The 27,123-nt window shown below is 42.1% G+C and overlaps 1 protein-coding gene across 2 annotated transcripts in view; it reads left to right on the top strand.

Moving 5' to 3' along the window:
* The first annotated feature begins 17,543 nt into the window (after positions 1-17,543).
* Positions 17,544-27,123, top strand: part of NT5DC1 (5'-nucleotidase domain containing 1) — a 318,179-nt gene continuing 308,599 nt past the window's right edge. Inside the window, exon 1 of one of the 2 annotated variants that reach the window (XM_075864237.1) lies at positions 17,544-17,778. In XM_075864237.1, coding sequence (XP_075720352.1) covers positions 17,686-17,778 — 93 coding nt within the window. In that variant the 5' untranslated portion in view covers positions 17,544-17,685. The remainder of the gene's footprint in view (positions 17,779-27,123) is intronic. The other variant, XM_075864236.1, reaches the window with a different exon arrangement.

Raw genomic sequence — 27,123 nt, forward strand, 5'->3', positions numbered from 1 at the left:
ACCCCGGAATGGAAAGCGAACGGTGATGTGAACAGGCCCTAATGTCATTCAGGCCTCCAGGGTGCAAACATGATAGTTTGAAAATCCAGTAGTTTTCTCGTTGTTTTAAACGAGAAAATCTGTTAGAAAGATCTGGAGAAATTTGCTCAATGGGTGTAATAGATATGTTATCAAAGTTACAGTTGTGTGTTTGTGCAAAATGCCTAGACACACTTTGTTTGAGGAAACCTTTGTTTACATTCGAGCAGTGTTTATTAATCCTGCAGCGTAGGGGCTGTGTTGTCCTACCAATATATTGTAAGTTGCAGGCGCATGTCAATAGGTAAATCACATTTTCACTCCCACAATTTAGAAAGGTTTTAATATTGACAATTTCTTGAGTTACCGCAGAGGAGAAGGAAGTGAGTCTATGTGATATATTGGTACAGCAAAAACATTTTGGGTGGCTACAACGAAAAGAACCAAGTACAGAGGGGAATATACTGGGGCTGCTAGGTTTTAAATCACATAATTTGCTCGGGGCAAGGATGTTCCTCAGGGTTTGTGGTCTTCTGAATGTGATTTTTGGGCGGTCAGGTAATATGTATTTCAGGTAAGGGTCATTTTTTAAAATGTACCAGTATTTGCTTAAAATGGAATTTATACGGTTACTCCGAGTGTTAAAAGTGGTAATAAAATAATGTGGGTTTTTTTTTCGTGTAGGTAGGCTTAATCAATGGTAATATGCAGTCCTCCAGGGTTAGACTAGCAGGTTTCAGATGTGCACCTTTTATCAAGCTATTTGGATTTTTTTTTTATTTAAAGCGTTTGGTTAGAATGTTGCATTCTGAATTAAAAACTTTATCATTGGAACAATTTTTTCTGATTCTCCTAAATTGGCCAAAAGGTTGTTTCTCAACAAGGGGGGATAATGAGCGCTATTGAAATTGAGGTAACTATTAACATCAACTGTCTTAAAATGTGTTTAAGTGGCAAAATGTCCATAGATATCTTTGTTGATGGTGAGATCCAAAAAATCAATTGATGTGTCCGAGAAATTATGAGTAAAATGTAATCCAAATTGGTTGAAGTTTAAAGGGAATGTGTTGACAGAAAAACATGTTTTTTTTTTAAAAATTAAACATTTAGTGTGTGGGTGATTAAACACTGTTCAAATTTTTTTTATTTTTTTGCACGAGTCCAGGTAATATTATAAATTATTTCTAATTTATAATACTACCCATTTTTGGTCACTAGATGGAGCTGTTCCCAAAATTGCAGCATTGCAACATTGTGTTAAAAGCCCTCGCTCTAGTGAGCTCTCAGCATCCCCCCCTCCTTTATCCTGGCTAGTGCCGGGATAAACGAGGGGTTTGAACGATGTAACCTCCTACACTGTGTGTCGCCATTTTTTGAGCTAACCCACAGTGTAGTAGGTTTACATACAGTAGTAAACACACACAAACACGAACATACATTGAAATCTCTTACCTGCTCCTGCCGCCGCGGCTCCCTCCGGCCCGTCCGCTCCGTTTGCTGCCGCTGGTGCAAGTGCACAAATCCGGAAGCCGCGACCGGAAGTAGTAATATTACTGTCCGGCCGCGACTTCCGGTCCACAGGAAAATGGCGCCAAACGGCGCCAATTTCGAATAGGACTGTGTGGGAGCGGCGCATGCGCAGTTCCCACACAGACGCCGTACACTGCAGTCAATGGGACGGGAGCCGTTCGCAGTCCCTATGGGACTGTGGCTGCCGTATTCCATGTCTGTATGTGTCGTTAATCGACACACACAGAAATGGAACAAAAAATGGCAGCCCCCATAGGGAAGAAAAAGTGTAAAAATAAGAAAAAGTAAAACACAAACACACAAATGAATATAAACGTTTTTAATAAAGCACTAACATCTTTAACATATACAAAAATAATTTGTGATGACACTGTTCCTTTAAGGATTCCATGAAAAGAAGGGCCTCATTAACATCCTCTTTCCAGATAAAAAAAAATAGATAATCAATGTAACGTTTATAATATAAGATGTTATTTTTAAATACAAGGTTGCCATAAATGTGATGCTCCTCGAAGGCATCCATGTAAAAGGTTGGCATATGAGGGAGCAAAACGTGACCCCATAGCACAAGACCCTGATTTGTTTATAAAATTTGTTATCGAAAGTAAAAACATTATGGTGTAAGATAAAATCGATGCAATTAGTTAAACAGGATGTTTGGTTGACAGGGATATTTCGATTGGAATGTAGATAAAACTCAATCGTTTCTAGGCCTTTGTTATGTGGAATATTAGTGTACAAAGCAGATACATCTGCTGTAAGGAAACTAAGGGATGACAAATCGTGTTCAGTATTGAGTGAGCGAAGCTCTCTAATTAATTGCGTTGAGTCTTTTAAGTAGGACGGTAACCCAAAGACAAGAGGTTGTAGGTGTAAATCCACAAAATGGGAGAGATTGCTGGTGAGGGATCCCATGCCTGAGATAATGGGGCGTCCAGGGGTTGAAGTTACAGATTTGTGTATTTTAGGCAAATGGTACATAAAGGGCATAGTTGGAAAGGGAACAGTTAAGAAGGTTTTTTTCTCTTTTGGTGTTGAGATTTTCAATGAAGGCCAAATCAATGAGGGATTTATATTCAATGATGTATGAAGATAAGGGGTTGGTTTTTCGTTTTTCATAGAAAGAAGTATCTGCTAATAGCCTAAAGGCTTCGAGAAAATAGTCATGCCTATCTTGTAATACAATCCCCCCACCCTTGTCTGCAGAACGGATCACTATGGATGAGTTGTTCTTTAAGGATTTGATAGCTCTCCTTTCGAGGAGAGTGAGATTATCTTGGTTAGTAGAAGGGTTGGCAACTGACTTAAGGTCATTACCTACAAGGGATGAGAAAGTGTCAAGGGCCGACCCAAGGTGGTGTGCTGGGTAAAAGTTTGATGTGGGGTGTACATCTACCTTGATTGGGGACGGGTCAATATCCCTTGCTATATCGGTGGGTGGAGGAACTGATGGAGTAATGGCAAAATGGCGTGAAAGTGTCAATTTCCTTATAAATCTGTTTAGGTCCATAAAGAGTTCAAAATCATCGGGAGGTGCTGTAGGACAAAAAGATAATCCTTTTGATAGTAGTTCAATTTCATTAGGGTTGAGTTGATAGCTTGAATATTTTTAGTTCTTGTGCCTGTATTTTTTAGCTTTTGCTATTGGAGCTATTATTTCTATTTCTACCTCCTCTGCAACCTCTGTATCTACTTCTATTTTTCGTTTTGTTGTGAATCTCTGGACAGTGGGGAAGAAATTGGTGATGATTTGTGAATTTGGGCTTATGAGAATGGCGAGAAGGATATCTCTTGTGTGAGATGGGAGGCCTAAAAAAGAGATGGTGGAGAAGGTATTATCTATTGGAAGCAGTGGACTATCAGTGTGGGTGTAGTTGAGTGCTGTAGTGTGTTTATTATCTGGGTTTGAGGGGGGTAATTAGTGTATGGAAAGTTGGAGAAGAGAGGAGGGGATCCGTTGAGAATTGGTGGTCTCTATAGAATCACTAAAAAGGGGTGATGTGGGGGGCTGGTGTCGAGGTTTAGATGTTAGCGATGAGAGTCGAATTCAGAGGATTAAAAGGCAGTAACAGGAACTGAGCCTAGGGGTTTGAAACGGGATGGAAGGTATATTGGTCTGGGAATCGGGTCTATGGAGAGAAGGGGAGGAGATTTTATTAATGTCTAGCTTGATGGCGGAATCAGTGTTAGAATGTTTGCGGTGGTGCAGATAAGTGGAATCGTTTCTTTTAAACCCAGTATTTCTTTTAAAAAATCTTGGTTTGCTGGCAGTGTTCATCAGTGGGTAACACCTGGGTGTCAGGGTGCCCATTGGAGGAGTTGGTATGTTCAGATGGAAAAGGTCTTGCTGCAGGAACGGGCGGAGGAGCCAGGGAGGGAACGCCTGCTCTCCAATCCCCTATTCTGTTGGATGAATAGTAACATTTGTCTCTTCTCAGTTTTTTAGCTTTTTTGGACACTAAATCATGTACAAATGAATCTAGCCGATGCTTAGTGGATATTTCCAGTTTTACAAAGTCAGGATGGTCACAGTATGGCTAGGAGTTGTTACTTGATGCTTTCAATCTCTACTGTGAGGTCAGAGCAAAAGGCAGTTCTTTTCTTGAGTAGTCTGTTAAGAAAACCACTGGCACATTGGTCAATAAATTGAAACCAATCAAGGGTGAAAACATTTTCAAGTCAACTTGAAAATGCCTTCATAGAGGAGGTGAAACGTTGTGGTTCCATGTTCTCTTTTTTGGATATCTAACACATAAGGAGAGGTCACTCCTTTATTTTTGAAGCTTTGCACCAGCCTAGTCAGGCATTTGTTCACAGTGCTGCTCCAATCCTCTGCTTTTTTCTGCTTTTTATATATAATGTTACTGTGTCATTTCCAACTCTAAGTGTTGTTCACTCACCATGAATACCGTTATATTAGTCATTTTGTATGCCCCCTTTTTTATATGTCCGTTTTCCTTCTTCATCCCCTATAAGCATTAAACTTAACCCCCCTTCTAATTTTTGTTATTATAGACCACTCTACAATCTTTCTACTCTTTTGACATATTAGATTTTTCTACCTCTCTTTTAACATATATAGCATTTCAATCCTCTGATTTTATATTATTATATTATTTTATTATTTCTTCTCATACTGTGGTCCCATTAACATTGCTTAATCACATCATGCCAACCTTTCCAATGATTATATTCTAAGCCCCTCTCATCTCCCCCCCCTCCCCTTGTGCTAATTATTTCACACTCACCAAGTGCAGCTTCTAGCGATGCGTTTGTACCCCTCCGGCTCCCGTAGTTTTCGTCCAGTCGAGGTTGCCACGACGCCGTGAATGACATTTGAGTGCGATCTCGTGGAACCTTTGGCTGCTATGTCTTTCCTTACCAGGAGGTAAGCGATATCACCTACAGTCATATCTACAGACCCCCCTCTCCCAATACATTGTATGTTCCCCTGTTTTTTTTTTCAAAACCTTGTTTTTTTGTAATCACACCACTTATATTTTAGGAGACCGGTTTTTACTGTTTTGTATTCTTGGCCTGATGATGACGCTGGTTCAGCGTCAAAACGCGTAACCTCTTGCAATAAAGCTTATGATATTCCCTATATCTCCTATTTTCTTTCAACCTCATACCAGCAGCACCACTATGGTTCACTACTTATTATTTTTTTTAAATAATATTCTTTTTTTCTCTTCTACATTCTAAGTCTTTTTTGATAGCAAAGATTCTTGGTCTAACTGCGATGAAGCATGAGTAAGAGGAGGTTGAAGTGGGAGCGGCATATATTTGCAGCTCTCCCTTTAGTGGGGAGAGGGAGGGGGTGGCAGGGGACGTACAGGTAGAGAAAGGAAACTGTCATCCTCCTCATCCTTGTAACATGTATCCTTCTAGCGATACATGTTACACGCTACAGTCATAGCGATAAAGATTATTACTAGAATGTGTTCACACATTGCGATAAATTTTTGTTTTACTGTAATTTTCACAGAATTGTGGCATAATGAAAAAAAAAACTTGCGCCATAATTTTTTTTAAATCTCAGAATTATCATGATTTGACAATGAGGTGTGAACACAGCCTTAACCCCTTAAGGACGCAGCCACTTTTGGACCAAATGACAGAGCCTCATTTTTTTAAATCTGACGTGTGTTACTATATGTCGTAATAACTCGGGAATGCTTTTACATATCCAAGTGATTCTGAGATTGTATTCTCGTGACATATTGTACTTTATGTTAGTGAAAAAATTTGGTTGATATATTCAATATTTTTGTGTGAAAAACACCAACATTTAGAGAAAATTTGTAAAAAAATAGCATTTTCTAAATTCAAATGTATCTGTTTGTAAGACAGATAGTTATACCACACAAAATAGTTACTAGCTAAGATTTCCCATATGTCTACTTTAGATTGGCATTGTTTTTTGAACATCCTTTTATTTTTCTAGGACGTTACAAGACTTATAAGTTTAGCAGCAATTTCTTACATTTTCAAAAAAAATTCAAAAGCCCATTTTTTTAGGGAACTGTTAAGTTGTGAAGTGGCTTTGAGGGCCTTATATATTAGAAACCCCCACAAATCACCCCACTTTAAAAACTGCACCCCTCAAAGTATTTAAAACAGCAGTCAAAAAGTTTTTTTTAACTCTTTAGGCGTTTCACAGGCATTAAAGCAAAGTGGAAGGAAAATTTGCAATTTTTCCTGTAATACTGAAGGTTTTACCAGAGAAATACAACTGAATATTTAATGCCCTGATTCTGCCGTTTTTAGAAATATCCCGCATGTGGCCCTAGTGTGCTAATGGACTGAAACAAAGGCCTCAGATGCAAAGGAGCACCTAGTGGATTTCAGGGCCTTCCTTTTCTTCGATTATATTTCAGGCACCATGTCAGGTTAGAAGAGGTCTTGTGGTGCCGAAACAAAGGGAACACCCCAAAAAATACCCCATTTTGGAAACTACACCCCTTGAGGAATTCATCTAGGGGTGTAGTGAACATTTTGACCCCACAGGTGTTTCATAGATTTCATTAGAATTGGGCAGTGAAAATGAAAAATTACATTATTTTCCAATAAGATGTAGCTTTACCTTTTTTTTTTATTTTCTCAACAAATAAATGAGGAAAAGCACCACAACATTTGTAAAGCAACTTCTCCAGAGTACGGAAATACCAAACATGTGGTCATAAACTGCTGTTTGGGCAAGCGGCAGGACTCGGAAGGGAAGGCACGCCATTTAGCTTTTGGAGCGCTGATTTTGCTGGATTGATTTCTCTGCACCATGTCGCATTTGTAAAGGTACCAGTGCACTGGAAACCCCCCAAAAGTGACTGCTTTTGGAAAACTACACCCCTCAAGGAATTTTTCAAGTGGTATAGTGAGCATTTTGACCCCACAGGTGTTTCATACACTGGGCAGTAAAAAAATAAAATGTAGATTTTTTTTCAAAGAAAATGTTGCTTTAGCCTCAAATTCATCATTTTCACAAAAGGTTAAAGGAGAAAAAGCCCCCACAGTTTGTTACACAATTTCTCCTGAATACGGCAATACCCCATTTGTGGAGATAAACTGCTGTTTGAGCACGTGGCGGGGCTTAGAATGTAAAGAGCACCACGCAACATCTGAGGCCTACTACGATGGCATTTACTGCCCTGTGTCATGAAAACAGAGGCTCTGGGGTGTCAAAACATTAGAAACCCAGAAAAGTGACCCCATTTTAGGAAACTAAACCCCTCAAAGAATTCATCTAGCGGTATAGTGATAAGATTTAGATTGTAACGTAACACCTTTCAAGGTATTCATCTAAGGGTATAGTGAGAATTTTTAATTTGTGAAGTGACAACCCTCTAGATATTCATCTAGGGGTATAATAAGAAATACTTTCATTTTAGTAACTAAGGAGGGCAACCTGGAAACCCCGCAATGGAGGGAGAGGGAAAGGCAGGTCCCACTACCAACCTACCCACCATTCCATAAGATCCAGCCCAAAAAATAAATCAAAGGCCTCAGCAAAAAAAAAAGATTTGCTGAGACAACCAATCTCATCTGGATTTATTCCTCTCACCCATATTTGCAACCTAGGTGAGAAAGACACTCCCTCGGGTCCTTGGTATAGTGAGAATTTTTAGTTTTGTTTAAGGTGGTTTTTTACAAATTTTAAATGATCAAATTTTAAATGGGGCTGGTCAGTAAAAATTTTTTATAATTGTTCATGAGAGACAGAAAAGGTGAATGAAGAATAAATAAATTAAAAATCAAAGGAGGTATGGTATATTTTGAAACATTGTTTCATGCACAGGTCGGGATTTGTGGTACACGTCTCACAATGGTATGTGGTGTCCTTACGAATGGCGCACACACGGCTTTTTTTGGGGGCTTGTTTTTTTTTCAGTGGGGGGGATTTCTGTGGGGAAATGCGGGCCGGGAATTATCCTGCTGATGGAAGAACCAGATGAACTGCCCTCTCCTACCTGGTCATCAAATATCAGGGACTTGATGACCTTTTCCAGAAATTGCAGGAACGTATCCCCACTGCCGGCATATCTGCAGAGGACAATGGCGTTGTATAATGCTATCTGTGTAAGATGCACAGACAGCTTTTTATACCATACCTTGGTCTTGCTTATGGCGCTATATGGTTTTATGACCTGGTCAGACAGGTCAACGCCACCCATATATTTGTTGTACTCCTGTACACAATATGGTTTGGGAACTTGGGTGGTGGATCCACGTACAGGGACAAGGCTGCCTCTGCTGTCATGAATGCTGGTCAGTATAAGGACGTCCCTTTAATCCCTATACTTCAGGAGGAGCAGATCGTCGCTGCAGACAGCTCTGCTCTGTCCTAATTTTAGGATCTAACCCAGCAAAGTTTTGGGGAGGCCCTTCTGATTTCTGCGGATTGTTCCGCACACCAATGTGGATCTGTATGAGAGAACTTTTAGCAATGGGAAACTGTTGTAAAAGTTGTCCAGATAAAGATGATATCCTTTGCCAAGTAAAGGATGGATAAGATTCCATACGATCTTTCCACTAATTCCTAGGAAGGGGGGGCATTCTGGGGGATCTATATGGGAGTCTTTCCCCTCATAAACCCTAAAAGAGTAGGTGTAACAGGTGGCACTTTCACAGAGTTTGTACAGTTTTATGCCATACCGGGCTCATTTATTGGGTAGATACTGCCTGAAGTGCAGTCTACCCCTGAAGCTTACCAATGACTCACCCACCGAAATATTTTGTTGGGGGGTATAAACTTGGGAAAAACTTTGAGAGTAGTGGGCAATCAATGGTCTTATTTTATACAGCCTATCAAAATGTGGGTCCGGTGGGGGTGGGCAGTGACTATTGTCATTGTAATGCAGGAACTTTACGATGGCTTCAAATCACATCCTTGTCATTACTGTGCGGTAAAGGGGGGTATTATATAAAATATCAGGGGACCAATAGTCTCTAATACTGGGCTTTTTTATGAGACAAAAACGTAAAAATAAGCCCCAAAACTTCTGCAATTCCACTACGTTTGTGGGGGTCCAATTCTGGCCTCTCCTATAAAAAGACTCGGGGTTCTGGGTGATTAACTGTTCCGCATATATGTTGTAAGCAAAAAATTGAGGACAAGGAGTCATAACGCCACAGATAATGAAACTAAATACAACATTTTATTAAATACACAGTATGATACAATACAGATAAAAACATAATACAAGGATCTAAAATACAATATGTGGGCCATACAGAACAGTTTATGTTTATCACGGGTATATTTAGTAGAACATACCAAAGAACATGTATACGATGTGGAAATAGGTAAACATTCAATTAGTGCTGCATCGTCATAGCGTCTTACCAATAACATCAAAAAAATGAAGTACGTGTACAAATGTAATAAGGTGCACAAAGAAGCCTAGTGACTTTAGTAAAGGTTATAAAGTGGACGCTAGGAGGAAACAACATCCAAACAACGTGAACCATTACCATGAATGTAGGTAAACAAAGGAGGCATCTCCTGGCATGTACTATGGTGATTGGTCAAAAGAAATCTGCCTGTAAATGGCAGATATCATGGTGAAAAAACGGGCTTACCCATGGAGGTAGAAAGAGATCAGACGGCCCACGAAATGTAGCCTGGTGTAATGGCGCCCCAACGCGCGTTTCGCTATCGTAGCTTCCTCAGGGGGTAGTGGTAAGTCTATGTGAGTGTCCAAGTTATATATCCGGGTCCTAGTGATCAAAGGGAAGATGTTCCGGTGTGTCCAAACCAGTCCGGTCTCTGGCGCATGTGTGTGAGACTGCCAGAGCCGCACAATCCCCGCCTCCTGTCGTCACACTCGCACTGCGCCTGCGTGCCCCCGAGGACGCGTATCCAGGGAGACAGCACAGGCGCAGCACGAGCGTGTAGACGAGAGGAGAGCGGGGCGGGCCCCCAGTCTCACCTCAGACCTGCACAACCCCGGGATGGAGGATAATGCTGTGAGTATATATGTGAGTGTGTTTGCACGGTAATCACGCAGGTTATAAGTAAGACGCTATGATGATGCAGCACTAATTGAATGTTTACCTATTTCCACAGCGTATACATGTTCTTTGGTATGTTCTACTAAATATACCCGTGATAAACATAAACTGTTCTGTATGGCCCACATATGGTATTTTAGATCCTTGTATTATGTTTTTATCTGTATTGTATCATACTGTGTATTTAATAAAATTTTGTATTTAGTTTCATTATCTGTGGCGTTATGACTCCTTGTTCTCAATTGTTTGCTTATGACGTATTGGAGTTATGCTACGTTATACATACAATTTGGAGGTGCATCGACATTGTGTTAGTGGCACCTAACCAGTGATTCTGACCTGTGAGTATATATTTATTAAATATATGTTGGTATGCTGAACCATTAGGCTGGGTTCACATGACCTATTTTCAGACGTAAACGAGGCGTATTATGCCTCGTTTTACGCCTGAAAATAAGGCTACAATACGTCGGCAAACATCTGCCCATTCATTTGAATGGGTTTGCCGACGTACTGTGCAGACAACCTGTCATTTACGGGTCGTCGTTTGACAGCTGTCAAACGACGACGCGTAAAAATACAGCCTCGTCAAAAGAAGTGCAGGACACTTCTTTCAGACGTAATTTGAGCCGTTCTTCATTGAACTCAATGAAGAGCAGCTCAAGATTACAGGCGTCAAAGACGCCTCACATAATACGAGGAGGAGCTTTTATGACTGAAACGAGGCAGCTGTTTTCTCCTGAAAACAGTCTGTCTTTTCAGACGTAAATGCCTGCTATCGTGTGCACATACCCTTAAATCTAAAAGGGCGTCTGAAAAAAACCTTTAAAATAATCAATGGGGCTGAAATCCGTAGTGTCAATTTTAATGCCTGAGGGGGCTGTAAATTCAGCCACCTGGGGGGTATAATTACCAACGGCTCTTCTGTGCCGACGGGGGGGGGGGGGTGGCAGACTCAGAGTCACTCGATAACGATGAAGAAGAAAGCACGAACTGTGCTTCACCTTCACTTGCGCTGTCCGTATCAGAACACAGCATTTCATATGCTTCCTCGGCTGTGAAGAGCCTTTTGGCCATAAATTAGTTCAGCTACTAACTAACTAACTATTTTTTTTACATTTTTTTTTTTATTTTTTTAAATGTACATTTTTAAAAAAAACTTTTTTTTAACAAAAAACAAACAGTGCTACTCTGAACTGCGGAATGAGAACAGTGGGCACAACAGGGGCAGATCGCTGGGTTTTGGTTTTTTTTTAACAATTGTTCACTTTCCTCTCACTGGCTTCTGACTCTGACAAGCTCTCTGACAGAAATGAGCTTGTCAGAGCTGGAGATGCCGACAAAACAAGTCTCCTGCGCTGTGATTTGCCTGTCAGTACTGACTGGCCAATCACAGTTCATGCCGGCACGGGACCACTCTGATTGGTCCTGTGCCGCGAGTCCTGCTCGGCAACTGTTTATGACAGTTGCGATCATGACGCTGTCACCATGTCTGTTGATATGGTGACAGTTTAAAGCTTGGGCGTAACTGTACGCCCTATTGCGGGAAATCACTTTGATTTCGTATGTACAGTCACGCCCAAAAGCGGGAAGGGGTTAAAGTTTGGTGTAAAATTATATACCTATAATGTCCCAAATTTAATTTGCATACAAAAATTGGTTGGTGCATTTCTGTGGTTTTGGCCCTTCTGTAAATTTAGACCTTTGTGGTATGTATCAACTGCTCACACCTCACAGTTCTTTGCAGAGTACATTTTGGATGCATAAAAGGTCTGCTTAAGTACGAATTTTAGTTACAAAGATTAATTTTTATGCTGTTTTTTATTTTAATCAGTGTTTTATGCAAATTTGCGTGAAGGTGGTCATGTGTATAAATTATTAAGTTGTATTTTTATGCACGGTATGCTGTGCGCCTTAGTGTGCTAATAGACTGAAACACAGGCCTTCGAAGCAAAGGAGCACCTACTGGATTTCAGTCCTCCTTACTCCTTACTATCAGAAAATATTTTATGCACCATGTCAGGTTTGAAAACGTTTTGTGGTGCCAAAATATAGGGAAAATCCTCAAAAACACACTATTTTGGAAACTACACCCCCAAGGAATTAATCTAGTTGTATAGTGAGCATTTTGATCCCACAGTTTTTTTGCTAAATTTCATTGAATTAAGCCATAAAAATCTAAATATAAATCTTTTCAAATAAAACATACAATGTTTTCATTTTTACAAGGAATTAAGGAGAAAAGGCACCCCAACATTTGTAAAGCATTTTCTCTTGATTACGGAAATACCCCATATGTGGTCATAAACTTATGTTGAAACACACGACAGCCCTCAGAAGGGAAGAAGCGCCATTTGGCTTTTGGAGCTCGAATTTTCCTATAAATGTTTTCGGTGCCATGACGCATTTGCAAAGCCCCTGTGTAAAGGATTTGCCAGCTTCTGTGTCGACGCCCGTTGGCAATAAGTCTGCACCTGCTCCTATGTCTGTGAGACTGACTCCATCTTCCACCACTCAGGATGGCAGGCTTAGGAGTGGGAGAGCCTATCACAGCCTGGCCAGACGGAGCTAGCTCCCGCCCACTGTCTATTTATACCTGCCTTTCCTGTTCCTCCTTTGCCTGTGATTCTTCTATGCTTGTTTCCTGGCTTGATGCTGCTGCTTGTACTACTCATCCTCTGCTTGTTATTGACCTTGGCTTTCTGACCACTCTCCTGCTCAGCATTTTGTACCTCGTTCTCTCCTGGTTTGACTCGGCTCGTTCACTACTCATGTTGCTCACGGTGTCTCCGTGGGCAGCTGCCCCGTTTCCCTAGCTTCTGTGTACCCTTGTCTGTTTGTCTATCGTTCACTTACTGAGCGTAGGGACCGTCGCCCAGTTGTACCCCGTCGCTTAGGACGGGTCGTTGCAAGTAGGCAGGGACTGAGTGGTGGGTAGATTAGGGTTCACCTGTCTGTCTCCCTACCCTGTCATTACACCCTTAGGGACAAAAACAGTGAAAACCCCCTACAAGTGACCCCATTTTAGAAACTACACCCCTTATGGAATTTATCTAGGAGTATTGTGAGCATTTTGACAGCACAGATTTTTTGCAGAATTAATTGGAAGTTAGCTGTGAAAATGAAAATCTAAATTTTTTCCCATAAAATGTAGTTTTAGCTTAGAATTTTACATTTTCACAAGGGCTAAAGGAGAAAAAGCACCCCAATATTTGTAAAGCAAATTCTCCTGAGCACGGCATTATCCCATATGTGGACATAAATTGCTGGCAGGGCTTAGAAGGGAAGGAGCGTTATTTGACTTTTGGAGCTCAAATTTTGCTGGAATGATTTGCCTCGCCATGTCACATTTGCAAAGCCCCTGTGGGACCAAATCAAGGGAAACCCCCCAAAATTGTCCCCTAAAGGAATTTATTGAGGGGTATAGTGACCATTTTGACACCACTTTTTTTTTTTTTTTTTTCGCAGAATTTAGTGTCAATTTAGTGTGAAATTCAAAATGACATTTTTTCGGATAAAACTTGGAAATGTTAAATTTTTCAAGTAATAAAGGAGAAAATGCACCCCAACATTTGAAAAGTAGTTTCTACCAATTACGGCAATACCCCATAAGTGGTAATAAACTGCTGCTTGGACACACGGCAGGGATCAGGAGGGAGGGAGCACCATTTGGCTTTTTCTCGAATTTTGTTGGAATAGCTTTTGGGTGCCATGTCGCATTTGCAAAGCCCCTGAGGGACCAAAACAGTGGAAACCTCCCAAAAGTGACCCCATATTGGAAACTAAAGCCCTCAAGGAATTTTTCGAGGGGTATATTGAGCATTTAGACCCCACAGTTTTTTTGCTGAACTTAGTGGAATCAGGCCGTGAAAATTAATATCAACATTTTTTACACTAAAATGTTGAATATTTTCATTTCCATAAAGGATAATGGAGAAAAAGCACCCCAACATTTGTAAGCCAATTTTTCCCGAGTACGGCAGTGCCCCACATGTCTTCATAAACTGCTTTTTGGAAACACGGCAGGGCTCAGAATGTCAGGAGCGCTATTTGGCATGCATAGCTTGCTGATTTGATTTGCAGGCGCCATGTCGCATTTTCAAAACCCTGACATACCAGAGTACAGTGGAAGCCCGCAAAAAGTGACCCCATTTTAGATATTACACCCCTTAGGGCATTTACCATTTTCCTGGACAAATGACAGGGCTCAGAATTGAATAGCACCATGCGCATTTGAGGCCTATTTTGGTGATTTTCACAGCATTGGCCCACAATTGGGGGGCTCTGAGGTCAAATAGTAAAACAAACCCACAAGTAGTGACCCCTATCTTGGAAACTACACCCTGTAGGGCATATTAAGGGATGTTTTGAGCATTTTGACCCCACATGTTTTTTCTTTAGAAATGAATGCATAGTGGATGGTGCAAAGTAAATATTAGGGTATGTGCACACACACTAATTACGTCCGTAATTGACGGACGTATTTCGGCCGCAAGTACCGGACCGAACACAGTGCAGGGAGCCGGGCTCCCAGCATCATACTTATGTACGACGCTAGGAGTCCCTGCCTCGCTGCAGGACAACTGTCCCGTACTGAAAACATGATTACAGTACGGGACAGTTGTCCTGCAACGAGGCAGGGACTCCTAGCGTCGTACATAAGTATGATGCTAGGAGCCCGGCTCCCTGCACTGTGTTCGGTCCGGTACTTGCGGCCGAAATACGTCCGTCAATTACGGACGTAATTCCCTTGTGTGCACATACCCTAAGGGTTTGCACACACACACAAAATAAAAAATAGGGAAAATAGCTCCTGATTTTCAGACGATTTTTAAGCTACCCGCGGTTTTCGCTGCGTTTTTTACGGCCGTTTTAGGAGCTGTTTTTCTATAGAGTCTAAGGGAACGCCATTTGTCTTTTGGAGCGCAGATTTAGCTTGGTAGTTGTTCTGTTTGGCGTTTTACTGTTATTCCAGTTCATAATGTGGGGGGCATATGTAATCTGTGCGGAGTATATTAGAGAATAATAAAAGGGTATAATAATGGGGTAAATAAATAATAATCCTCAGATGTGTGGCCAGTGTCGCACTGATAAATGGTGCTCAATCTTATCTGCTTTTGAAACACTCTGCACATTTTGCATCGCCATATTCTGAGAGCCAGAACTTCTTTATTTTTTCTCCACCGGAGTCGTGTGAGGGCTTATTTGTTGAGGGATAATCTATAGTTTTCATTGGTACCATTTACCATAAATGTAATTTTACTTTATTCTGGGGATCGATGCGATTACGACGATGCCATATGTATATCGTTTTTTTTTATATTTTACATCGTTTACACAATAAAATCACTTTTTTTTTTTTTAATAATTTCTTTTTTGTGTCACCATATTCTGAGCCAAAAAAGCTGTGATGGGGCTGGTTTTTTTGCCGGATGGGTTGTAGTTTTTATTGGTACTATTTTGGGGTAAATGCGACTCTTTGATCACTTTTTATTCTGTTTTGTGACGGGTGGTGACCAAAAAAATAGCGATTCTGGCATTGTTTTTTTTTGCGGTGTTCATCGTGCGGGAAAAATAAGATTATAGTTTTACAGTTTGGGTCGTTACGGACGCGGTGCTACCAAATATGTGTATTTTTTTTTTAACAATTTCATTTTTTCCTATAATAAAAGACTTATTATAGGAAAAAATGCAGTTTGTTTTTTTGAACTTGAAACTTTTATTTTTACACTTTTATTCAACATTTTTTATTAACTTTTTGTTTTGTCCTACTAGGGGACTAGTGCAATACATTAGAGCTGTCAGTTATTCACTGACATCAAGCCTATTAGGCCACGCCTCCGGGAGGGTGTCTGTGTCGTTTAACACCTGCCGGAAAAAATAGGACAAGTCCTATTTTTTTATTATATGGACTATGCTCCTATACTTTATAATGGGAGCATGGCCCGTAAAAATGGTTGGCTGTCTGCGTCGTAATTACGGGCACGGTCGTGTGCAAGAAGCCTAAGGGTATGTTCACGCAGTGAGCAAAAAGGTCTGAAAATACGGAGCTGTTTTCAGGCGAAAACAGCTCCTGATTTTCAGATGTTTTTTTAACAACTCGCGTTTTTCGCGGATTTTTTTACAGCCGTTTTTGGAGCTGTTTTTCAATGGAGTCAATGAAAAACGCCTCCAAAAACGTCCCAAGAAGTGTCCTGGAACAGAACATCGTAATTCCCATTAAAAGCAATGGGCAGATGTTTGTAGGCATATTAGGGGTGTTTTTTCAGGTGTAATTCGAGGCGTAAAACGGCCGAATTACGTCTGAAAACACTGCGTGTGAACATATCCTTAGTCTGAATCAAACTAAAAAAACTGAGCACAGCTGCACCAATTTAGTCATTAGGAAAAAATTATAAACATAATTCTGCACCCTATTTTATCAAACTCCCCGGCATTTTTTTTTGTCAGCTACATTTTTGTGGGCGTTAGGCTATGTTCACACGGAGTATTTTGCAGGAGGAATATCTGCCTCAAAATTTCGTTTGGAAGTTTGAGGCAGATTTTCCTCTCCCTGCACGCCGATTTGTGCTGCGTTTTTCACCCGCGGCCATTGAGCGCCGCGGGCATAAAACACCGCGAAATACGCTTTCTCTGCCTCCCATTGAAGTCAATGGGAGGTCAGAGGCGTAAACGCCCGAAGATAGGGCATGTCACTTCTTTTTCCCACGAGGCAGTTTTACTGCTCGCGGGAAAAAGACGCCGACGCCTCCCATTGAAATCAATGGGAGGCATTTTAGGGCCGTTTTTGCCGAGTTTTGCGACGCGATTTCCGCGTCAAAAAACTCGGCAAAATACTCCGTGTGAACATAGCCTTAGAAGTAAGGTTGTGTTCACATGAATGTTGTCTTTCCGCTGAGAGGTTCCGTCGGAAGCTTTCTGTCGGAGGAAACCCTAAACGGAAACCATAGCTTCCGTTTGCATCACCATTGAGCTCAATGGTGACGTATACTTTGCTAATGGTTTCCGTTTGTCACCGTTGTGAAAGGGTTGTTGTTTTTTTTACGGAATCAATAGCGCAGTCGACTGCGCTATTGATTCTGTGCTGAAAAGTTGCAAAGTAAATCCATTGTATCACATTGGGGCTTAGCTGTGTTCGGATCCGCTGGCCAATCCACGGCAGAAAACCACACATTCGCATAGCAAATCCGTACCGTGTGAACATGGCTTAATTACATACCGACGTAAATGTGCCACATTGCCAGGCAGCATGTTCCGAGTGGAACGTCAGTACTATACTAACATAACACTTGTAGGAACAAAATTTAGAAAATTAGCCCCAGTAGGGTTACCCCATTTCTGACAGCGACTATTCGCCAAATATACGTAGATACATGACTGGACTGCTGCAGGTATCTAATCCCTTCTCAGCAAGATTCACCATAGTAATAAAGGCAAAGCTGTGCCTGCGCTTGAAGTAATAGGCCAGCTGCAGGTATTGTACATGGAGCAGACTGGTGATCTGAAAACTAGCGGGAAACAGTGAAGAGCGGCGGAGCTTATTGAGAGCAGCTCAGCCGCGGGTCAGGGAGCTCCACAGTGCACTGTTCACCGCACACACCGCTCTCCCTTCTTTCCCGCCCAAAAATGAGCGATCACTTCTCACTGTCTGACTGCGATGTCATAGGCTTTGACCTGGACCACACACTGTGCCGATATCGGCTGCAGGAATCCAGCAAGGTGAGTGTATAAAGCAGGGCGGCGGCTTCAGAAACGCCCAGAGGTTGCGCAGTACTCCTGAAGCACAGCGCCATTCACGGCTCTATTCGTAACGGGATGCTAGACGAGCCTGTCACTACATCGTTACGGCTTGTCGCCCGCTCTGTCTCGCTGTTCGCGAGGAAATAGTTAATTGACAGTTGCCAGGCAGACAGGCCCAAATAAATGCTAGTGAGTCTGTGTGGGCATGCGCTCTGGTGACGAGCTGCTCTGTGACGTCACCAGGTGCTGTGGCGACCTGAACTGCTTGTTATCGCAATGAATGATTTCTATGGATCAGGGAGACGTGTTCGCTGCTACTGTGGATCATTGTGCGATGTTTTGTGCAAATTCTCTATTCATTGGCGAACTGGGGGGAGGGGTTGTTAACAAGGGGAAATAATATTGTTTTGCTATTTGTGGTGATGTGGTTTAGGGCTGGTTCTATTATTACACCGATACGTACATACAAATATATATATATGTCATACTGACGCTTTTACTGGCACAATGATGGCTGTCGTCTGTGCACATGAAATAGGGTGTCATTTCAGTCATGCTTTGAAAGCTTTCTGCCATTTTTTGTTTTCAAAAGTGATGGTGAACAATGACTGGTAGAACCCGCCATTGTTCTGCAGCACTATATTCCTCAACAAGTGGCATGATTAAAATTACAACTGACACAGGTGGTGGTGGCAGTTTTTCTAAAATGTCAAAGGTCGAATATCAGTATTTATCCTGCCATTTTATTACTGGGAAAATCATGATGGCAGCGGAAAGTTGCAACGGATAAGGGCCAGTTCACATCGGCGTTGGCTTTCCGTTGAGGGTTTCCGTCGGGTGAACCCCTCAACAGACAGTCAAACAAAAACCTTAGCTTCCGTTTGCATCACCATTGATATCAATGGTGACGGAAACGTTGCAAACGGTTTCCGTTTTTTCAACGGAATTAATAGCACAGTCGACTTGAAACCACAATTGGCTTGTTCCTTAGACCTCATGCACACTTCCGTGAGCCGTTGAACGGCCGCTGATGGCGGTTCCTTGAATGACAGACCGCACACGGATGGCTTCTGTGTGCAGTCCGTTGTTTCACGGACCAAATCAATGCAAAGGCCGAGACTGTTTCGTCAAAAACAGGCAGGAGTAGGACCTGCCCTATTTTTGACGGAACGGCCGCACGGTTCCTTTTAAAATAACGGAAGTGTGCGTCACGGATAGCACCGTGACCGCTTCTTCTATCCTTTCAGAAGAGATAAGAGCTCGATCTTGCCGGGCAAAGAGAGCACACAGCAGCTGTCATGTAATGATCGTGTTGTGCGCTGTTCTTACATCGCTCTCTGTCAGCTGAGATTGATGCAGGAAACTATACAAGAGGCTTATTGCTGGCTGCTTTATGTAGATTCTTGTATCGGTAAGGGCCTGTTCACATCAGCGTTCGGTTTCTGTTCCAGAGAAACCCATCAACAGAAAGGCAAATAGAAACCTTTGCTTCCGTTTGCATTACCATTGATTTCAATAAGAACGCATCCATTGCTAATGGTTTCTGTTTGTCACTGTTCCGTAAGGTTTCTGTTTTTTTGGTGGAAACAACCTAAATCTTGCTTTGAAAACTGGTTGGGAGGGGGGTAATTCTTGTGTTACAACTGGGAGGGTGTAGTCCCTAATATGATCACTAATATGGGGCGTCCTGCTGTGACTACTAGGGGAGTGGGGTGGGCTGCTGTGACTACTGGGGAAGTGTAGGGGGCCTACTCTGATAATGGGAAAAGTGGAGAGGAGAGCATGGGACCAGAGAACTGCTCTATTACTGCAACCTAAAATAACACGTATTTACATGCAACTTTTCCTCGGTGCGGTTATTTCCCACACCATTACCACCCCTTGTTAATGTGTTCCTACACCTGTTTAAGGAGGCTCTGTCACCACATTATAAGTGTCCTGTCTCCTACATAAGGAGATGGGCACTGTAATGTAGGTGACAGTAATTCTTTTTATTTAAAAAAAAACGATCTATTTTCACAACGTTAGGAGCGATTTTGGTTTATGCTAATGAGCTTTCTTAATGCCCAAGTGGGCGTATTTTTACTTTCAACCAAGTGGGAGTTGTATAGAGGAGTGTATGACGCTGACCAATCTCATGAGATTTCGTATCCGTTGCTGGAATCTCACAGAAAAGATTCAGAAGTGTCAGGATTCTGAGTACACATGACGTCCAGGCTGGATGGTCATGTGTATTCATTATCAGGACACTAGTAATGTTAGGGCTTGTGTATGAGGCTGCACATAGTGATATAACTATATCGCTAGTGCAGTGTAAATGAATGGAGAGGAGTGCATGATGCCGATTGGTCAGCGTCATGCACTCCTCTATACAACGCCCACTTGGTCGAAAGTAAAAATACGCCCACTTGGGCATTAAGAAAGCTCAGTAGCATAAACCAAAATCGCTCCTAACGTTGTGAAAATAGATTGTTCTTTTAAATAAAAAGCATTACTGTCACCTACATTACAGCGCCCATCTCCTTATGTAGGAGATGGGGCACTTATAATGTGGTGACAGAGTCTCTTTAAGATTTGTTCAGGCCTGGTGCAAGGCTACACAGATTGACAGCTGCAGTTTCAACTGAAAGTCGGACCGAACACACTTCAGGGAGCCGGGCTTCTAGCATCATAGTTATCTATGACTCTAGGAGTCCCTGCCTCGCTGCCGGAAAACTGTCCCGTACTGAAAACATGATTACAGTACGGGACCGTTTTCCCGCAGCGAGGTAGGGACTCCTCGTGTCATAGATAATATGATGTTAGGAGAACGGCTTCCTACAGTGTGTTTGGTCCGTATATCACGGACCGAACATGCTCGTGTGAATCCGGCCTTAGGGTATGTTCACACGGCCTATTTTCAGACGTAATTCTGGCGTTTTAAGCCTCTAAAAATGGCTCCATTACGCCTACAAATATCTGCCCATTGCTTTCAATGGTTTTTACGATGTTCTGTTCCCACGTGGTGTATTTTTACGCGTCGCTGTCAAAAGACGGCGCGTAAAAAGACGCCCGCGATAAAGAAGTGCATGTCACTTCCTGGGATGTTTTTGGAGCCGTTTTTCATTGACTCCATTGAAAAACAGCTCCAATAACGTCCGTAAAAACGCTGCGAAAAACGCGAGCAGTTACAAAAACGTCTGAAAATCAGGAACTGTTTTCAGGCGAAAACAGCTCTGTAATTTGAGCCGTATTTTGCTACTGCGTGTGAACATACCCTAAGGGTCAGTTCACACGTTGCGTAAATAGTGCGGATTGTCCGCAATGGAATTAGATGCAGCAAATACAGTAGCCGCAAAGTGGATGAGATAGAACAAATGTCATCCACACGCTGTGTAACTAGTGAGCAGAAATAATGCTCAGAAATTGACCTCGGGTGTGGAATTTTATTTCGCAGCATGTCAATTGTATTTGCGTAAACGCGGCTTATTTGTTGCAGGTTTTCCCCATTGAATTTAAAGGGGAGGTAAAACCCGCAACAAATAGCAGTTGATGCGGGTTCGCATCAATTCCGCCGCAAAAAACACAACTCCGAATTTTTTTTTTTAGACTTACCCAGGAGTCTGTGTTTCTTCTTCCAGGACTGCCTCCTGGGATGACGCTTCATCCCATGTGACAACTGCAGCCAATCACAGGCTGCAGCTGTCTTCTGGGATGAAATGTCAGCCTGGGCTATTACGCAGCGTATCGGCCCAGTATGAACCTTGTGTAAAGGTACACAGCGTATCCGCCCTGGCGACTGCAGAGAATTCTGACTGGAAAACCAAACCAAATTGTGGTGCAGGTTTTTGGACGTTATGTTTGCTGCGGAAAACAGAGGAGAGAAAAAAATGTGTATGCTTTCCCTCTAACGTCCTGCAGACCCTGCCGCCTCGGATGATGTTTCATCCCATGTGACCGCTGCAGCCTGTGATTGGGTAAGTATAAGATTTTTTTTTTCTGAGTTGCGCTTTTTGTGGCATAATCGCTGTTTTTCTGCTGCTGCAAAGATCGCAACATCTGCTATTTGTGACGGGTTTTACCTCCCCTTTGCATTAAATGGGGAAAGCCCGCAACAAAAAACAGCGATTACGCAAATACAATTGACATGCTGCGGATTAAAAAACAGGTACATTTCTGAGCGTTTTTTTCCGCTTATCATTTACACAGCGTGTTTGATGAGATTTGTTTAAATATCATCCTCTCTGCTGCTAGTGTATTATCCTATGGATTTTCGACAACTAAATAAGTTGCGGAAAATCTGCAGTATTTTCGCTACGTATGAACTTACCCTTAGGCCCCATGCACACGAACGTAAAAACGCCCGTAATTACGGGCCCATGGACTTCTATTGGCCACGGGTACCTCCCCGTATGCTTACGGGAAGGTGCCCTTGCCGTTGAAAAATATAGAACATGTCCTATTTCAGGCCGTAATTACGGCACGGGCAGGCCCATAGAAGTCTATGGGGCTCCCGTAATTACGGGTGACTACGTGTGTGCACCCGTAATTACGGGGGCGTTGCTAGGCGACGTCAGTGGATAGTCACTGTCCAGGGTGCTGAAAGAGTTAAACGATCGGCAGGAAGTCTTTAAGCACCCTGGACAGTAACTACCGATCACAATGTAGATCAACCTGTAAAAAAAAATAGACGTTCATACTTACCGAGAACTCCCTGCTTTTTCCTCCAGTCCGGCCTCCTGGGATGACGTTACAGCCCATGTGACCGCTGCAGCCAATCACAGGCTGCAGCGGTCACATGGACTGCCGCGTGATCCAGGGAGGTCGGGCTGGATGTCGAAAGAGGGACGCGTCACCAAGACAATGGCCGGGTAAGTATGAATTTCTTTTACCTTTACTGCGGAAAGGGCTGTCCCTTCTCTCTGTCCTGCACTGATAGAGAGAAGGGCTGCCGATTAGTGCAGTGCAATTTTGCATTGAAAACGTGCCCATAAATACGGGTGGAATACGGGTGACACCGAACCTGTATTTACGGGCACGGGTCCGTAAATACTGGTGCAATACGGGTCGAATACGTGTGACAAAGGACCCGTATTTACGGACAGGAAAAAATACGTTCGTGTGCATGGGGCCTTAGGGCTTATTTAGACGAACGTGTAATACGTCCGTGCAATATGCGTGATTTTCACGTGCGTTGCACGGACCTATGTTAGTCTATGGGGCCGTGCAGACTGTCCGTGAGTTTCACGCAGCGTGTCCGCTGCGTAAAACTCACGACATGTCCTATATTTGTGCGTTGTTCGCGCATCACACACCCATTGAAGTCAATGGGTGCGTGAAAATCATAATCTCATAAACCCGCAGATAAATAAGTTACAGAAATCTTCAGCAATAGTGCGTTATTGGTTCACAGATTTCTATGGAAACGCAATGTGGATTTAGTGTGAAACATTGATTGTAGTAAACTTTTATTTGCAGCTGCAGGATTTACTGCGGTTTGAACTCAGATTTGCAGCAGAATTGCTGTAAAATCCGCCGTGAAATACAGGTTTGATTTTTACTATGGTCCTTATGCTCCCGTATACAAGTCTATGGGGAAAAACACAGCATTTCCGCTCAGAATCCGCAGAATAAATTGACATGCTGCAGATTATAAGGGTGTATTCACATGGTATGTTTTTTTGCAGCACGGTAGACAGTAGAAATGCATGCGTTTTTTCGGTGCAGTTTTTGGTCGAGCGGCAAAACCGCACAGTGTGAATACACCCTAAAGTCGGACCACAGCAACATTTCTGCACATGGTAACGCGTCCCTCCTTTGCTGTCTGGTCCGGCTTCCTTGGATGGCGCTACAGCTCATGTGACCGCTGCAGCCTGTTATTGGGTGCAGCGGTCACATGTGATGAAACGTCATCCCAGGAGGCTGTACTGGAGGAAGAAGCAGGGAGTTCTGGGTAAGTATGATTTTCTTTTTCTTATTAGTTGCGATTTTTGAGTTAGAATCACTGCGATTCCGCCGCAAAAGTCGCAACACTTGGCTTTCTGTTGCGGGTTTTCCCCTTTGAATTCTATAGGGAAAATCAACGAAAACGCAGCATAAATTGACATGCTGCGGATATAAATTCCGCACAGCAGGTCAATTTATCAACGTTTTCGCTGCGTTTTTTTCTGCAGCGTCGGCATGACATTTTCAAAATCTTATCCGCTTTGCTGCTACTGTAAATGCTGTGGAATTTTCACACATAATTCCGATGCAAAAAAAAACATTTGAATTCGTACCGCAGCGCCTGTAAAAAGGTCAAAACTTTACAATATAACATTATTTAACCCACAGGGTGAACGCCGTATAAAAAAAACAAAAACGCCAGAATGAGTTTTTTTAGTCACCTTAGCTCTAAAACAATTTAATAAAAAGTGTTTATGAAGTCGTATGTACCAAAAAATTCTACCAATAAAACCTTTTTCTTTTTCAGTTTTCCAGTACATTTTATGGTTCTTTAAATGGTGATAATAAAAACCAGCTCATACCCCAAAAAGAAGCTTTCACACTGCTCCGTTGACGGAAAAATAAAAGTTATTGCTATTAGAAGGCAGGGAGGGAAAAACAAAAACGTATTCATCTGGATTGCAATAGTCAAGAGCTTTTGCGCTACTTGTTAGTCCCTGACTTTTAAGTTGACTTCTAGACTTGGGTTTGATTTGTCTTATCCTGTTGCTTGTAAACCGTCCATCCGGTGACATCCTTTTACATCTTGCCTGAGCTGCAAAGGTTCGTAGATACAAGATTGTGAGTAGATCCGATAAAAATTTGTGAAATCCGGTGATAAAAAAGTCTAATGTTTTAGGGCACACTAAGAGCCTTTTTTAGGGTGTCGATTACGCTATTGTTTACGCTAAAAAAAAAACAGAAACCTTGCGGAACGGAAACAAACAGAAACCAACTGCAACGGAAGCATTACTTTAGAAATCAATGGTAATGCAAACGGAAGCTATGGTTTCCATTTGGCTTTCCGTTCATCGGTTCCTACGACAGAAAGTTCTAATGGAACCCATGAATAGAGGGCCAATGTGAACAAATATATAAGATATATATTTACGGGGACGTGGCTTGGCTACCGGTCTGAATGGCGGCTTGAAGGATCCGCTCCGCACTGCATCAGCGACTGTCCATGACTACTACACACCCTGGCACCCTCAATTGCACTCCACTGCGTATTTCAGGTGACCAAGATGCCCAGGAGACAAAAATCGGTGGCCAAACCGGCAAAGCGAATGGATTTTTACTTCCCTCCTGGTGTGCGGGCAGACCAAGATGGCGCTGATGACTGCTCTCTAACGTGATCTTTAAAATCAGACCCGGGCTCTCCTCTTAGACCTGTCACAGCACCCCCGCGTAGAAGCAGCTCTGTCCTGGTGTTATCGCCACACGCACTAGCGGACATTCAAAGCTCTCCTTCAGAACAGCTTGTGTCTCCACACCCTGTGCTGCCAGAGCGCCGAGGTCACCATTTTAAGAAACGCTCACGGGGTCCTCCATCTTCTTCACCTCCGTCTCGTCCAGGAGCCCGGCTAAACAAAAACAATGCCTGCACACTGCCCAACACTTGCTGGAGAATGTAGGAGAACAAATAAGAGATGACTATATAACTTTTGTGCAGAATTACATGTTTGATACTTTCCCGTCTACATCTGATCCTGTCACAGGACATGCTCTTAAATCTATGCTACAAGTTTTACAACACTCTTCACTCTGGATTCACACAAATACTTAAACCAATGTCTGCAGCTATTCATGCCGTAGAAGACAGGGTACAACATGTGGAATCCAAAATGGGTGCCTTTGCTTCATCTCACAACGAACTTACTGACACTCATTATGACCTAGAATCAGACCTGTGCCAAATGAAAGCAAAAATTGCAGATATGGAAGACCGATCTTGCCAAAACAACGTTATATTTCGGGGTATCCTGGAAGAAGTAGCAGCCAAGGATTTGACTCCTTACATTCAGGCATTCATTAAAACTCTTCTTAACCCCTTAATGACCGGGCCTGTTTGGGCCTTAATGCCCAAGCCAGATTTGTTAAATCTGGTATGTGTGACTTTATCAGAGAATAACTCAGCGAAAGTTTTGAATATCCAAGTAATTCTGACATTGTTTTTTCGTCACATGTTGTACTTTATTTTAGTGGTAAAAGTAGACTGATACGATTTACGGAAATTAATAAAAAAATAGAAAAAATGAAGAAATTTTATAAAAATTATCATTTTTCCCTATTTTTAACGGCAATATGTCACATATGTACATACATACAGTACAATTTTTTTTATTAAATATATATTTCCATCTCTTTACTCTATTTTGGTAGCACTTTTGGAAAAAAAAATATTTTTTTTGAGCAATTTAGAAGACTTACAGGTTTAGTAATAATTTTATAAATTTTGAAGTACATTTGGTTTTCCTGCACCAAGCCAGGTTTTCAGAGGCTCATAGGTGTCAGAATGGTGGAAACCCCCACAAGTGACCCCATTTTGCAAACTACACCCCTTAAGGTATTTATTAAGGGGTGTTGTAAGTATTTTGACCCCACAGTTTTTTTGTAAGAATTCATGCAAAGCAGGCGTAAAAAAATATAATCTCACTTTTTTCATAAAAGTATCACTTTGAAGACCGGTTTCTTTGTAAAGCGACCATGAGAATGAAGAAACACACCCCAAAATCTATCACCCTGTTTCTCCTGTTTTCAAAAATGCCCACATTGTGACCCTAATGCATTGCCTGGACACACGGCAGGGCCCGAAACGAAGGGAACACCCGGAGACTTTCAGGTCTCATATTTTGCTTGAAAATGTTTTAGGCCCTACTGTATATTTGGAGAGGTTTTGAGCTACCAGAACGATAGAAACTCCCCATAAACGACCCCATTTAGAAAACTAGACCCCTTAAGGTATTTATCTAGGGGTGTAGTGAGTATTTTGACCCCACAGTTTTTTGCTAAATTTAATGCATAGCAGGTGAAAAAAAATAAAAAATCACTTTTTTCATAAAAGTATCACTTTGAAGACCGATTTCTGTGTAAAGCGACCATAAGAATGAAGAAACACACCCCAAAATCAATCACCCGGTTTCTCCTGTTTTCAAAAATACTCTCATTGTTGCCCCAATCTGCTTATTAGACATGTGGCTGGGCTAATAAGAGAGGGAGCACCCTTTGGCTTTCAGGGCACAATTGAATAAATTCTAGGCCCCATATCATGCATTTAGAGGCATTGAGCTGCCTGAACAAAAAAAAAAAACACGCAGAAATGACCCCATTTTAAAAACTAAACCCCTAAAGGTATTCATC

This window comes from Rhinoderma darwinii, chromosome 4, assembly GCF_050947455.1.
Source record: "Rhinoderma darwinii isolate aRhiDar2 chromosome 4, aRhiDar2.hap1, whole genome shotgun sequence".
NCBI classification, from domain to species: Eukaryota; Metazoa; Chordata; class Amphibia; order Anura; family Rhinodermatidae; genus Rhinoderma; species Rhinoderma darwinii.